The sequence below is a fragment of the Hyperoodon ampullatus genome (genome assembly GCF_949752795.1).
Source record: "Hyperoodon ampullatus genome assembly, chromosome: 1".
In the NCBI taxonomy this organism is placed as follows: domain Eukaryota; kingdom Metazoa; phylum Chordata; class Mammalia; order Artiodactyla; family Ziphiidae; genus Hyperoodon; species Hyperoodon ampullatus.
Window position 1 is genome coordinate 229,799,844 of NC_136914.1, and position 15,714 is coordinate 229,815,557.

The 15,714-nt window shown below is 56.9% G+C and overlaps 1 protein-coding gene across 1 annotated transcript; it reads left to right on the forward strand.

Moving 5' to 3' along the window:
- Positions 1-1,430: 1,430 nt before the first annotated feature.
- On the forward strand, positions 1,431-15,212 carry MTG1 (mitochondrial ribosome associated GTPase 1; the record flags this gene model as incomplete). The annotated part of the gene is made up of 11 exons (XM_079709305.1): positions 1,431-1,542; positions 2,582-2,659; positions 5,118-5,209; positions 7,373-7,453; positions 7,985-8,041; positions 8,432-8,522; positions 9,776-9,837; positions 10,222-10,318; positions 10,622-10,703; positions 14,219-14,331; positions 14,583-15,212. The coding sequence occupies 11 exons, from the start codon at positions 1,431-1,433 to the stop codon at positions 14,714-14,716; spliced, it is 999 nt and encodes a 332-aa protein (XP_079565431.1). The 3' UTR covers positions 14,717-15,212.
- Between the last annotated feature and the right edge of the window lie 502 nt (positions 15,213-15,714).

Below are 15,714 nucleotides of genomic sequence, written 5' to 3' on the forward strand. Positions count from 1 at the left end.
CTGTGAGAGAAATCTGGGCTTCAGGAGGGTTTTTATTTTTGTTCTTTGGTCCTAGGGCCATGGAAGAACACAGCGTGCATCAGGCACAGAGTTCTGTGTTGTTGACGTCTCAGGTTTCATGAGTCTGGGTGCAGGAGTCAGGCTGTCTGGGCTGGCTCAGGAGGGGTGCTGGGAGGCCTGGCAGGAGGCCCAGGTGGTCTCAGTCAGCCACCTGGAGGGCTTCTCTCAGCCCCAGGAACCATCAGCCCTGAGTGTTAGGAGGTTTAAGGCCATCAAGATGACAGTACTGATATCTTTGTGCTGAGAATCTGAGCAACTTTGGAGTTTTAGGAGCTTGTTTAAAAAATTCCATTAGGGCTTCCCGGGTGGCGCAGTGATTAAGAATCCGCCTGCCAATGCCGGGGACGTGGGTTCGAGCCCTGGTCCGGGAAGATCCCACATGCCACGGAGCAACTAAGTCTGTGTGCCACAACTATTGAGCCTGTGCTCTAGAGCCTGCGAGCTACAACTACTGAGCCCATGTGCCACAACTACTGAAGCCCACATGCCTAGAGCCTGTGCTCCACAACAAGAGAAGCCACCGCAATGAGAGGCCCGTGCACCGCAATGAAGCGTAGCCCCCGCTCGCCGCAACTAGAGAAAGCCCACGTGCAGCAACGAAGACCCAACGCAGACAAAAAAAAAAAAAAATTCCATTATTGTCATACTCTTGTAACTCGAAGTGCAGTGAGTAGTTGCTCAGACTTGAGATATAAAGTTAAAATCTGGTGGCCTAGTGGTTAGGACTCTGGGCTTCCACTGCCATGACCCAGGTTCAACCCCTGGTTGCACAACTCAGATCCTGCAAGCCATGTGGCGCGGCCAAAAAAAAAAAAAAAAGAAACGTTAAAATCTGACTACATTTATACAGAGTATTGGAACAGTGAAGGGAATTTTGAGGCTGTTTGTACTAATAGGTTTAATTTAGCAGAACTGCAGTTAGTTTTTGCAAAGGGTTTGTTTGTTACATTAAAATCCAGAGTACTTAGAAAAGGATGTTACACTTGTAAGTTAAATTTTAAATATCTGAAAAATTTTGACCAAGTTTGTAAAAAGGGACCAAACTGACAGCGGACTGCTAAATGTTGTTACTTATGCTCAGGATACGCCTAGGAAGAACCAGGATTTTTTAATTTAATGAATTACTAAACTCTGGACCCCGATAACCCCCGGGACTGCGTGGGTCCGCCCCTGGCTCGGAGCCACGCCCCTGGCTCATAGCCCCGCCCACCGCCCCGCCCTCGAGCCCCCGCCCCCTCTCGGGGTCCGCCGCTAGAGGCAGAGCCGTGCGCGCACGCGCGGGCCGCGCTGCGGAAGCTTGGAGCGTCGGAACCCTTGTTCGGGTTGCGGGCCCGGCGGAGAAGTCCGTTGATGGAGCGGTCCGCGGCGCCATGAGGCTCGCCACGCGCGCGCTGTGCGGCTCCGCCCGGGCCGCCTGGCGGGAGAGCTTCCCCCTAGACGGTCGCGACGTGGCGCGCTGGTTCCCGGGCCACATGGCCAAGGGTGAGGTCCGGCGGGACGCGGCGGGACCCGCGCTGTTTACCCGGCTCTTCGCGGGTCGCCCGCGAGCGGGGAGGGCGGGGGTCGCAAGGCCCTTCTGCCACTCGGCTCCCGAAGCCTCAGTTTACGCATCTGCTTTGGAAAAGATAAATTCCTGACGTTACTTTGGAGACTAGATGAAGTAGGGGTAGGAAAGCACTTTACAAGTTGTATTCAGCTATTCAGTCACCTCAAAACCTTTGAGACGTAGATCGAGTTTGTTGTCTTCTGCCTAAACCTCTCTGGGAGTTTCTTACTGTTTATTTGTCAAAGTTTGGCCCCAAGAAGACACGTAGGACGGGTCCAGCCCTTCCCCGTGTGACGGATTGCCACGCTCCCCCTGCTCCCGCCCCCTTTGGCGCCTGCTCTGCCGGGCTCGGTGACGGGTGCTCCGCGCGTCGGTGCTCAGGAGGGACGGGACGCCCGCGGGGGGCGGCATGTGGGGTGAGGTGAGATGTCTGAGGATGTGCGTAAATGACAGGGCTTGGCTGTGGGAGGGAAGGCTGAGGGGCGGTGTCACTGCTGAGCCGCAGGAAGAGGAGCATTGTTGTGTGTGGTGTTCCTAGTTCGGGGTGAGTTCAGTGCCTTGTGTGTGCGTCGTCCAGGGGGAGTGGCTGAGGTTGGTACCTACACCACCGTCATCTCCATACAGTATTGAGGGCCCCGTGAGTCAGTTAGTCAGTGTTTCTCTGCTTTATAGATCAAGACCCATAGAGGTTAAATATTCCACCTAGAGTCGCCCACTTGTGGAAGTGGTGTAGACGGATGGGCTCTGACATCAGGTGTCCCTCAGGCAGGGACCTGAACTTTTCTCTCCTCAGCCACCAGGGTTGAATTTGAAGGAGACACAGTTATTGTTTAATAGAGCACTGCACTCAGATGTATTCATTTTGGGTTGTTTATGACGGTGTGTCATTCTTGACAGTTCAACTTAAATCTTCTACCTCTCTTAAAAGGCCATGGACCCCTTTCTTCCCTTAAGCGTCCTTCTTCTGTTTCCCAGGGCTGAAGAAGATGCAGAGCAGCCTAAAGCTGGTGGACTGTATCATCGAGGTCCATGATGCCCGGATATCCTTTGGTGGTTGTGACATTGTGACTTATAATAAGCAATACATATTTGGTCTTTGTCCTGGTTCTGGCACAGAGCTCCTGAAAGTCTTGGAATTTCCTAAGTGAGCAGCTCGTTAAGGTGTCTTTTGTTATGTTAATGAGGTGATTTTGGAAAAGACCCTAAGTCACCTAAGGTGGGGAGCTGGTTGCTGGGGGAACCAACCTTGACATGGGAGCCTTAGAACTTTCAGTCCTACCCTCTGACCTTACGGAAAGGAGAGGGTCTGGAGACTGAGTTCAGTCACCCAAGGCCAATGATTCATTCTGTCCTGCCTGTGTAATGAAGCCACTGTAAAAACCCAAAAGGTTGAGGGGTGGGCTGGGGACAGCTTCTGGGTTGGTGAGTGTGGAGATGCAGGCATAGTGGCATACAGAGGGAATGGAAGCTCCGGGTCCCTTCCCCATGCCTCGCCCTGTACATGTCTTCCATCTGGCTATTCCAGAGTTATGTCTTCTTATAATAAGTCTGATCTAGTAAGTAAAATGTTTCTCTTAATTTCTTGAGCCAGTCTAGCAGACTAATATTGCTAGAACCCAAGGAGGGGGTCGTGGGAACCCTCCTTCCATAGCCCTGTTGGTTGTCTGTCCACCTCGACGTGCAATTGGTGTCTGAAGTGGGGGGTGGTAGCAGTCCTGAGCCCTTAACCTGTGGGGTCTGATGTCATCTCCAGGTAGATAGCGGCAGAATTGAGTTGAATACTAGGACACCCAGCTGGTGGTGGTGGAAGATTGCTTGGTGGTGAGGGACGCCCCCCAACCCCATTGGCATTGGGTGCAGAACTATAGTGCAGGGGAGACCCTCCTGAGTCAGGCAGTGCTCAGGACAGCAGGAAGCATTCCTGGCTTGTTACCTTGTTTCCGTCTGCCTCCTCTGGTCCCTGCTCTGGTCCAGTCAGCACCGCAGTGGTCAGCAGCGTCACCTGTCATAATTATTGGCATTTGAAGCAGTGGTTCTCAATCCTCTTTACGCACGAGAATTCCCCCAGGAGGCTTTTGAAAATACCGATATCTGGGCCCCTTTACAGGCCAGTGAATCAGAATCTCTGGTGTGGGGCCCAGAAAGCTCCCCTTTGATATGCAGGTGGCATCGTTTCTCTCAGACTTCTGCCTGGCACACCCAGGCCTTCCAGCCCAGTCCAGGTGGGATACGAAACCTTCATTAAAACGTTCCTGCCAACCAGACTTTTCTTGCTATACTTGAGGCGTGGATTGGCAAGATGTAACCATCTTGCTCAGTGATGAGTATACTTTTCAGAGCCTGCTTTTGTTGTACTTATTTGAGCTGTGTTTAGATTCTCCTTGTACGGCGAAGGTGTTGGCTTGAGAGTCATTGCCATCTCTAGGGTGGAGGGCGAGGGACTGTTTTCTCTGTTTCAGAGGCCTGTGGGAATTTCTCTACTGTAGGCTAAATGTATCAGTTCGTATAATACCTCATGCCAGTCAAAAGGGCTTATGCCAGTCAAAAGGGCTTACTGGCAGTTATACGTCTGATTATTGAAAAACAATGAAACCTGCCCTTACTGCGCCGTGTGCTGGGATGAGAGGCCACCTCTGGTCCTTTAGTCTCTAGACGTCCTGATTTCTCCTCCAGGTCGGCGCCGTGAGGGAGTCTGGAGGCTTTCAGCGTTATGAATTAGCACAGGCTTGGTTAACCTCTGAGGGAAGACGGCTGTTTACGGAAAGTGCCTTTGTTGTGTGGGTGAGGACACAGCACTTGACTGGGTGCCTAGACCCAGGGCACGTTGACACCTTGGCCTCATAGTAGACAAGCACCAGGTAGGGGCCGACTGCTCACGAGATGAAGACACAGACAGACCTCCCTCCTGCCTGGGTCCGTGTCACAGGAGGGGGCACTTGGCAGTGAGCGCCAAGGGCCCCTGGCTGAGGGAAGAAGGGCCTGCCCATGGCAGTAAGGAGGCAGGTTCACTGGAGGTCTCCGCGGGAACTCCAGAGGGTGGCGGCGGTGGGTGGCGGCGGTGGTCTGACATACACTAGTTAGGACTCTGTGGGAGGTACTTTTTTGAGCCATCAGATCATTTTGGCAACTGAACAACGGTCTAGTCGTAAAAGCTTCCAGTGAGCTTTGTGTTTTGGTTTTGCCACCGCCGTTCCTGTTTGAGAGGCCGCGTGAGAGCCTCTGCCCTGTCTGTGCCCTGCCTCTTGTCCACAGGAAGTGGCGGGGGGCCTGCAGGGGCTCCGCGGCACTGGCGGGGCAGGCAGGGTGGGGCGTTGGTCTCGGTGGGAGGCTGGGAGGCTGGGCTGGCCCCCGCGCGCTCGCTCCCAGACCGGGCTGGCTCCGCTCTGTCCCTTCTGAAGGTTTCCTTTCGAAGGTGGGTCCAGTCTGCCTAACAAGACAAGGCAAAGTGCATTAATTGGCTGGTAAAGCTTTGAAGGAATTTTGCCTTAATTTTGCCACATCCCACTTTCAGGCCGAAACCCTCTGTTTCAGGAGACCCTTGGGCTTAAGCCTCACTTGCTCGTCCTCAACAAGATGGACCTGGCGGATCTGAAGGAGCAGCAGGTAATGCCCTGCAGGGCCTTCAGCGTGAGTGCCCCTAAGTCGGACCGGATCACTGGGCGGACGTGGTGTCGGTCTGCCCGGCCCCACCGGCTTTAGCAAACTACACTTTGTTTAATTAATGATCCAAGTGATCGAAGCGTGTGCCTCCTATAGCAGGTGGCCGGGAGGTACGGCCGGAGCCGAGCGCCCCACGTGGTAGCCGCTGGACCCGCGAGTCTGTGAGCACGTGGGTCATGGTTGCTGCTGTGAGGCCGATGTCCACGTTTTATTTCACTTTCATTCACTAACGTTTCTGTTGCCTCATGAGGTGCGTGGCCGTCCCCTGGACAGCGCTGGCCTGGAGGCCTCCTGGTGGCTGCGTTTGCCCCTGGTGTCCTCGCTGGCCAGCCCCACGGCCTCCCAGACCCCTGGCTGATCTGTGGGCTGCCTGCTGCCCACCGAGTGATCTGGAGGCTGGAAGGCGGGAGGCCCAAAGCAGCTAGGGGATTTCCCTGAGCCCTGCGGGACCGGGATACAGTGACCGGGCCGGGGGTATGTTTCCCCTTGTCCCTGAGTAAGAGAAACGTGAAGATTCAGGAAATGTTACTTGTGAAGTGTTCTTCTCTGCTTTTCTTGCTGTTATCAAATCCTTTGTAAAGAGTAGGTGTCAGAATCTTGAAATCAAGCCAGTTTTTTTCTTTTGTGGAGCTTTTCCTTTCGCAGCAGCAAGAACATGTTCCCGGTTTCTTAGTTGGCTGTGGTACATTGAGTTACTTAAACCCCTGCCACAGGCCTGTAGCACCTGGCTTCCAGGGAAATAAATGCAAGTGCTGAAGCCACAGGGTTCTTCATTCATTGAGAGCCCGAGCAGAAGACATCGCCCATCAGGGCCCTGCCCCCCTGCCGTGCAGGCTGCGAGTCTGCTCGCTGAAATCCCTCCTGCCGAGCACGCTCCACTCTGAGAACAGAACCCCACGGGTTTCACTGCAGGGCAGTTGTAGTTAGTGGTGATCACGAGTTTTCAGCTGCTTTGCTTCGCTGAGACTTGGGTCGTATCGCCCGTCAGTTGTTCCTGCTCCAAAATGCCGATTTCTGTGGAGTGACGGGCACACTAGGTGGCCTGACAAGGGGACACGGGGGTGAGGGTGACTCACCTGCGGGAGGCGGCTGGGGTGTTTGCCCCTCCTCTCAGGTGCTGCGGCCAAGGGCTTGGGGAGGAGAGGAGAGGAGAAGCCCCCAGGGTGGCCCCTCCGTGTCTGCCTGTGTGGAGTGGGTGGCAGCGTCCCGTGCAAATTTGTACACTTGAAGCACAGCTTCACACGTGTCTTTGTGATGGCCTGACCTTCATCTGCGTCCTCATAACAAATAATATAAATGAGTAAAATTAACTGAATTAATGAATGATTTTTTTGTTCCTTTAAGTAAATCAGTAGCTGATCAAACAGTGCAATACTGGTTTTAAAAATATGAGTCAGGGGGCTTCCCTGGTGGCGCAGTGGTTAGGAGTCCGCCTGCCGATGCAGGGGACACGGGTTCGTGCCCCAGTCCGGGAAGATCCCACATGCCGTGGAGCGGCTGGGCCCGTGAGCCATGGCCGCTGAGCCTGCGCCTCCGGAGCCTGTGCTCTGCAACGAGAGAGGCCACAGCAGTGAGAGGCCCGCGTACCGCAAAAAAATATATATATATATATGAGTCATACGCTGATTTTGCTTCATGTTACGGCCAGTAAGTTCATATTAACCTTAGTTCACTTTGGGGCTTTTAAAGTATTCCTTGTGCTTTGTAATCGGATTGGGTTCAAACCTTAGTTTCAGTGGAGCTCGTTGTGTGGAAGCTCGTTAGGAGGAGTGGGAGTGATGGTGCGACCAGACGGGGACCAGCGCTGAGCAGTTCCAGTGCTGGCAGTGACTCAGAATGACCTGGCGTGGCCTCCTCTCCCTGTGTCCTCACATGGAGCCAGCCGCCCGGGGCCACCCCGGGGCCAGGCTGCCCTCCTTGGACGTCTCCTCAGGCAGCCTGTCCCTGGTGCTGTGTTGCCCCTTGCGCTGCCCGGTGGGCCCAGCCTCCTCCCTGAGTCCCCAGCCGCCATGGCTCTGGGCTGGTGAGCAGATCTTGGACTTCAGCGTATGACACCACCCATGTCTTCATTTAGTGTTTAAAATGGAAACGTCTTGTCTCTTTCAGAAAATTGTACAACACTTAGAAGGAGAAGGCCTGAAAAATGTCATTTTTACCAACTGTGTGAAGGATGAAAATATCAAGCAGGTGGGTTTTTTTTTTGTTTTGTGCTCTAACGCTTCTGCTTAAGTACGTTAAAGAAATGCCACGAATTATGTCGTGCTTCCGTAAGAAGCAGAGTGTTGGAGACGACCCGTAATTGCTCAGGTTCTGGGCGCGCTCATCTCCCGGTGCCGAGGGCAGCACGGGCCTGACGGCTGATGGTGGGAGGGAGCACAGTCAGGCTGCGAGCCACGTTCCGGGGTCATAAGGTGGAGGGCCTGTGGAGGGTCTAGTGCCTGTTTTCCCAGTTGTATTTGAGAATTTCACCAGCTGACGTACATCTTGTCAGCAGGTGCTGGCAGTCACAGCCGTCGCGCCACGGGGTCTGTCCTGCTGGTTCCTGGTGGAGGGACGAGGTGGGGCACAGGCGACCCCCAGCCCCGCCCACCGTAGCGCAGCCTGAATCTTGACGTGTTCAGACCCGAGCTGTCCAGTGCTGGGCGCTGGGGTGTCCACCTCCAGAAGCTAAGGGTGGCCAGCTCCCCCAGCGAAGCACCTGTGGTCTCTTCCTTGCAGGTAATCCCGAAGGTCACGGAGTTGGTTGGGAGCAGCTACCGCTACCACCGAGGAGAGGTTGGTGGTGGGCCAGTGCCTGCTGTGGGCTGTCCCTCCTGCTGGGGAGCCCCCTGTCCTCCGGTGCAGCGACTGTCCTTCCTGTGCAGTTGGCCCGGGCGTGTGTGGCTCCGGGGGTCTGGCTGGGCCTGGGCGTGTGTGGCTCCGGGGGTCTGGCTGGGCCTGGGCGTGTGTGGCTCTGGGGGTCTGGCTGGCCCGGGCGTGTGTGGCAACGGGGGTCTGGCTGGCCCGGGCGTGTGTGGCAACGGGGGTCTAGCTGGCCCGGGCGTGTGTGTCTCCGGGGGTCTGGCTGGCCCGGGCGTGTGTGTCTCCGGGGGTCTGGCTGGCCCTGGCGTGTGTGGCTCCGGGGCTCTGGCTGGGCTGCTGATTCCTGTGCTCTTGTGCCGGCAGAACCTGGAGTGCTGCATCATGGTGACTGGGGTCCCCAACGTGGGCAAGTCGTCGCTCATCAACTCCCTGCGGAGGCAGCACCTCAGGAAAGGTAGTTCCCCGGGGCGGGTGCTGGTGCTCGTGCCGGGACGGCACCTCAGAGCCCGAGACCCCAGCTCGTCACGGGGTCTTTTTCCACCAGGAGGACCCAGCTGACAGCCTGGTGTGCAGTCAGCTGGTGAGACACAGTCATTCCCTTATACATTTTATACTTCATTTGCTTTCTGTCTTCAAAATTAAATGCTTAATTATAGTGTTTAATATATGCGATGACTTTTCTAAACGTTGGTAATCTTGTCCTTTCATTTATCTGTCTCTGACCGGCTGTGCTCAAGGTGGGTAGGATACGTGGGGTGAGATGTCGGGCCGGGACCTGGGGAGGGGGCACCCCAGGCCTGTGTCCTTGTCCCGCGCCTCTCAGCTTCTGAGACCAAGTCTGCACGAGCGTGTCCTTCGGGAACCACCCCAAAGCCCGAACAGTGCCAGACTGTCATCTCAGGCTGTTTCGCTGCCAACTGGAGAGCTGTTATAGTCAGCTGTTGTTTTGTTTATTTGTCTTTAGTTGTGGCTTTAAAAAACATCATTGACATTATGTACGTTAAGTGCTGTGCAACCATCACACCATCTATTTCCAGATTTTTCCATCATCTCAAGCGGAAACTCTAGACATAAATGGTAACCGCCCTCCTGAGCTCCTGGGAACCTCTGGTCTACTTTCTGTCGTATGGATTTGACAGCTCCGGTGCCACATAACTGGAATCACAGGATTTGACCTGTGTCAGGCTTATTTCACGGAGCCTAACTCTACAGGGTCCATCCATGTTGTAGCGTGATTCATAATTTCCTTCCTTTTTCGGGCTGAATAATACTCTCTGGTGTGGACGGACCACATTTCGTTTATCCAGCCGTGTGCCGACAGATGCGTGTGTCCCTTTGCTCTTGTGTTGATTCAGCAGAGGGTGCAGTGTCTGCCTGGGACACACCCTGAGCTGGGCCCCAGGGCAGCCAGTGTTCAGAGCACAGGCGGCCTCTTGGTCAGGAGTGGCCCCACCGACAGGCTGTTCTGGGCGGTGCGGGGGCAGATGCTTGGGACCCGGTCTTGCAGGGAGGAAGGTGATGGTGGCGGGCAGCTCCGGTCCAGATGTCACGGCCGTCACTCAGCAGGTGCTGGGCCACTCCCAGGGCCAGGAGGCAGTTCTCTCCTGGTGTCAGGGGCCCTCCAGGTCTCCACGTGTGTCGTTGCTCATTCTGTAGCTTACCTGCCTGTGTGTTTAACAGACACTGACACCCTCTTTTATCCTGCAGGAAAAGCCACCAGGGTGGGCGGCGAGCCTGGGATCACCAGAGCTGTGATGTCCAGGATTCAGGTAGGGGCCCTCGGCCGCCAGGCCTCCACCGCCCCTTCCCTCTGCTCTGTCTGTCAGGCACTGCCCCGGTCCTCGCACCAAGCCTGGGGGAGGGCACAGGTGCCACCGCAGCTCACAGATGAGGAAACCTGCCCGAGGGCACACAGGGTCGGGGCAGAGCCCGTCCTCCTGGGAGGAAGGCGGCTGCTGGGCTCCTGCTGTTATTCGTTCTCCACATCACGCGGGAGTGGCCTCCTGTGGGGCAGCTGAGAGCTGGTGGCAGTGACGACACTGGCGGGCAGGTTCTGGGGCCTCCTCAAGCCTCTGGGACCCAGCAGAGGGCCTGGCGGGAGGGGCTGCTTGAGGCTTCTCGAGCGGCTGGCCGACTGCCCTCTGTGCCCACAGGTGTGTGAGCGGCCGCTGATGTTCCTGCTGGACACCCCTGGGGTGCTGGCTCCTCGGATCCAAAGCGTGGAGACGGGCCTGAAGCTGGCCTTGTGTGGTGAGCCAGCCCCCCGCAACAGACCCCCAGGCCCCCAGGCTGGGCGCCTTGTGCCAGCCTTGGCCTGGCTGCCCCAGAGATGTCCAGAGCTGTGGTGCAGGACGTCTCGGACAGCGTGTGTGGTCCTGGCTCACAGGTGACACACTCGGCACCCTCTGACCCCACCAGTCCTCCTGGCCTGCCCTGGAGGGGGCGCCCTCCTCCCGTTTAACAGTTGGGGCGGGGCTGGTGGGGGCAGGTCAGGCCACGGCTTGGCCTCCTCAGCGGCACGTGTGCGCGCTCACCCTTGCTGCCTGTTCCCAGGAACCGTGCTGGACCACCTGGTGGGCGAGGAGACCCTGGCTGACTACCTTCTCTACACCCTCAACAGGCACCAGCTCTTGGGGTGAGTGTGGGAAGGCGGGCCCTTCCTCTCCCATCCCAGCCAAACGTGACTGAAAAACAGCACCGTTAAAGTACTGTAGACAGACAGTCTGCAGTCATTTAAAGTGTACAGTTTAATACCCGTGTGAAAGCGTTCCACAGTCCAGAAAACCCCCCCAATTCTTAGGCTGCTTTGTAGCCCCTCCTCCCCGCCCCTTCCTGCCCCATCTGCTTCCCATCACCTTCTAGAATCTCACGAGTGGAGCCACATGGTGCGGACTCCCTGCTCAGCCCCGTTGTCTCGGGATTCATCCGTGTTCTAACACTGGTCACCACCGGGAGGTTTCATTGTGCAGACATCTGGTCGGTTTGTTCTCACCGCTGAGGACGGTGTGACCACTGGTGTCCCATGGGGCCCCAGAGCTGTCCTTTATCACAGGGGTCCCCAACCCCCAGGGGACCCAGTACCGGTCTGTGGCCTGTTAGGAACCGGGCCGCACAGCGGGAGGTGAGCGGCGCGTGAGCGAGTGAAGCTTCATCGGCCGCTCCCCATCGCTTGCGTTACCGCCTGAGCCATCCCGTCTCCCCCCAACCCTGTCCGTGGAAAAACTGTCTTCCACAAAACTGGTCCCTGGTGCCAAAAAGGTTGGGGACTGCTGCTTTATCACCTTGAGGACATCAGTCACAGGTTATTGACTGTCCCCAAAGCTTTTGGTTTCATTGACTTTCTCTGTTCTCTTTCTGTCTTGATTGCTGTTGGTTGATTGCTGTTCGGTCCCTGTTCCTTCCTTGTTTCCATGTTCCTGACTCTCTTCCTGTTTGTCCTGCCCGTGGGGAGACGGGCTCTCCCACCACCGCCTGGGCTGCTCTCTTCCCCGCTGTCCTGGCAGCAGCTGCTTCATGAGTTTCCAGGCTCCGTTGTCGGGGGCGGAAACCTTCAGGAGGTCATTGGGTTCTCCTGGTGATTTGAGGACGTGACCCCCTTTATCCTTCAAGAGGGTCTCTGTGTGCTCATCTTTCCTGTCGCTTTACTTTGAGCTTGTGTGTCTTTACTTTTTTTTTTTTTTTTTTTTTTTGCGGTATGCGGGCCTCTCACTGTTGTGGCCTCTCCCGTTGCGGAGCACAGGCTCCGGACGCGCAGGCCCAGCGGCCATGGCTCACGGGCCCAGCAGCTCCGCGGCATATGGGATCCTCCCAGACCGGGGCACGAACCCATATCCCCTGCATCGGCAGGCGGACTCTCAACCACTGCGCCACCAGGGAGGCCCTACTTTTAAAATGTGTTTATCGGCTGCTTATAGTTGGGCCTTGCTTTTTACCCAGTCTGACCGTTTCTGCTTTTATTTTAGGTATTTAGATCATTTACATCTGATGTGATCACTGATGTTAGGTTTACATCTGTCATCTTGCCATTTGTCCCAACTATTCTTTGTTCTTTTTTTCCTCTCTCTCTCTGGCTTTTTTTATGGTTCCCCTTTGTCAGCTTGTTACCTGTAACTTTGGAGGAGGTAGCTTTAGGGTTTGTGGAACATTTTTCGGGGGTGTTAATGCCGAGTGTGGTGTGAGGGCCTTTCCACTCTCCTCATCCTCACCTCTGGGCCGGTCTTGTCACACGTTTTGCTTTTATGTAGCAGACATGCTGCTGAGCTTTGTTTATACACAGATGTAAAGTGAAGACTCAATCTTGGCAGGTTACTCTGAGCCTGGCCAGTCATGGCTCCTTGTCTGTGTGTGGACCTGCCCTCCCTCTGGGGCCATCTTCCTGTCCGAGGATTTCCTGGGACGCTCATGGTGATGCAGGTTGCTGTTTTTCCGAAGATGTGTTCATTTCACCTTAGTTTTTGAAGGGCGTTTGCCCTGCGTGTAGAATTCAACTTTGTAACCACAGGGAATGCAGTTCTAATGACCGATTCAGTGTCTTGTGAATTCTGACATCTGGGTCCGTTTCAGGTAATTGGTTTTCTCCTTGTAATGGCTCTGTTTTCCTGCTGTGTGTGCCTGACAGCTTTTGATGTGGGCGGGCCCGTGACTCTGACCTTTCTGGTGACAGGTGTCTGTATGTTCCTGTTCTGGGACCGTTGTTTGGAAGCACTGTGGTCCTTTCGGGTCCTCCTTTTCCGGCTTCTCGGGGGGGCCTGGGACAGCTCCCGGGTGCTCCGTGCCCTCCCCAGGCCCTGTGGATCCTGGGGTTTCTGTCTGTTCCTGGCTCTGAGGAGGCTGGCTGCTCCGCTCCTGCCCTCCTGGGTGGTTCTTCCTGGCCTCTGGCCTTGGGAAACTTTCTCTGCTGACCATCTGAGGGTGGCTCTCTGCCAGTTTCCCAAGTCCTCTCCCTGGGCAGCTCTGTCCTGTCTGACTCGCCTACAGCCGGCAGCTGCCCTGGTCTCCAGCGCGGTCTCTCCGCTCCAGGCTCTCCGGGGCCCCTCCCTGCACTCCTCCTTCCCATAGCTGCACTCCTCGTGGCCTGATGTCTGGGGCCTTGAAAACCATTGTTTTGTGACGTTTTGGTTGTTTCTTCCTTTTTTGTTATTTCAGATGGCGAGTAGACCCGGTCCCTGTTACCCCATTTGCATGGAAGTGGAATTTGACATATGTGTTTTTTTTTGGTTCTTGGTTTTTGGGTTTTTTGGGCTGCACATGGCTAAGCATGTGGGATCTTGGTTCCCCAGTCAGGGATCGAACCCGTGCCCCCTGCACTGGAAGCATGGAGTCTTAACCACTGGACCGCCAGGGAAGTCCTGGAAGTAGAATTTGAAATGTCATGTTTTGCTTGATATTCGAGGCATTCAGTTTGGACCTCCGCTGTCCTCGGTGTTTCTGGGAAGCGTGACAGCCGACTTCCTATGGGTGGCAGGTCTTGGGCGTGTGTGGGTGGGAGTCTTCCTTGCCTTCGGTCTCTTGGGGACAGAGGGGCCCATGCAGCCGCTGCTCTGGGAAGTTTGATTTTGGACGCACATTCCTCAGGATTGTCGTCCCCAAGACCGGCTCCGATGCTCACGTGGGGTCCCGGTGCGAGGCCTGAGGCCTGTCCGGCCTCCCCAGCTCTGCCTGCCCGGCGGGCGGTAAGGGGGAGGGGCCAGCGCAGGTGCTGGTCCAGGGGTCCTGGCCCCGGGGCTCAGGGAGGCACGTGTCCGTGGAAGACACTGGTCTCCTTTGGCCGCTCAGCCTCTGATGTGCCGCGCCCGTCCCGTGCTGGCTCTTCCCCCCAGGCCCAGAGCACGAGTCAGTGGGGAAGACCGCCGTCCGTCTCCAGCCAGCCGCCTGGAGACACCAATGCAGCCTCAGCAGCAAACTGAGTGTGTGCCAGTGGCCGGCTGCTATCATGGGACCCAGGCCAACTCAGGGCCAGGGGATGACACCGCTGGGAGCAGCAGCCTTTCTGGCCGCCGCGCCCAGGGCCCCGGTGGGGGAGCGGGTCTCGGGCAGCTGGTCGTGGCCACGCGGAAGGCAGGTGTCGGTGAGGCCCCCAGGTCCGCGTGGCGGTCACCCACACCCACGAGGGGTCACTGGTGGAGCTGCTGACCGTCGCCTTGTGTGCAGGTACGTGCAGCACTATGACCTGGGTGAGGCCTGCGACGACATCGCCAGCGTGCTAAAACGTGTGGCCGTGAAGCTGAGGAAGACCCACAAGGTGAAGGTGCTGACAGGCACTGGTGAGACCTGGTGGCCCCAGGCTGGGCTCGGGGGGAGGGGCCCAGGGCGGAGCTTATGGGGGAGGGGCTCTCGGTCCGGGCTCTGGCTCTGGGCAGGGTGTGCGGGGCGGCCCACCCCTCTTCCCGTGGCTTCTGGAGGCTCCAGCTTCCCAAATGTGCAGCGCAGGCGCCCACCTGAATGGGCCTGAGGTGGGTGGGCTAGAGCTCCTGAGTGGGGCTCCATCCTTACTGGGCCCTCCTGCTTTCCCCAGGTGACGTCAACGTTGTCCAGCCCAACTATCCTGCGGCCGCCCGAGACTTCCTGCGGGCCTTCCGCAGCGGGGTGCTGGGCCCCGTGATGCTGGACCGGGACCTCCTGCAGGGCCCCCCTGCGGCGGAGCCCTGAGCTAGTCCAGTGGGAGGGCCTCACGCCCCTGCCCTTGACTCCACGGCCAGGGAGTGGGTGCCCAGGAGTCCCCTGTCCACAGGCTCCTTGCTGGTCACTGTGTACTCCCCGGTCTCTGCTCTAGGAAGGAGGCCGTGCCCTCCTGCTGCTCCACAGCCCAGCCCCTGGTTACAGGGGACTGAGCCTGGGTGTGGACATCAGGGCAGTGGACGTCCCTGGGGGCCTGGCCTGGGGAGGAAACTCACTCATGTTCAGTATCTCCTAAATATTCTCTTGAGGAGGATCTGGTGTTTTCTCAGAAGGAGTTGAAACTGTAGTCTGTGGTTTTAAAATGAAAAGGCCTGTCTGTGTGGTTGGCCCTTTCGTTGTGCAGTTGTGCAGCCCCTTGGGCCCTCACCAAGGAAAAACGGACGTGAACTGCTTAGCAGCCAAGTCTCTTGTGTAAGAATCCCGACACGGAGTCCAGGTCCTGCAATAAGAAACAGTCTCATTGGCAGCAGAGTGTTTATTTCACTACTAAAACGTGCACACACATGGACAAGAGGTCCCAAGTAGCTGTGGCAGAACCCAAGGACCACCTGTTCCCTCGGTGGCCGGGGCCGCTCTGCTCACAGCCCAGCCGCACACAGGCTCATGTGGTCAGCGGGGACCCCGGGCCTCCCCCCAGCCTCCGAGCACCTTCTAGCTAATGAGGCAGCAGGACTTCTTCCCAGAGGCGGTGCCCAGCATTGTTGTGACCGCACCTGAAGGGGTGCAGGAACGTGACCACCAGCTTGCATTCTGGAGAGGCCGGAGCGGGGAAGGGCAGTGGGGCTGGGGTAGGCTGCACCTGGTCAGCAGCCCTGGCCCTTCTGTGTCCGGTGGTGGCGTGACCCCCTTCCTGTAGGCGCCCCTCTAGGTCCTGCCGCCCCGTGTGGCTGCCCCACACCCAGCACACCTGCCAAGTCTCCTGCGACACCCACCGGCCTCCTGCCGGAACTCTGACCCGTAGGGGTGGG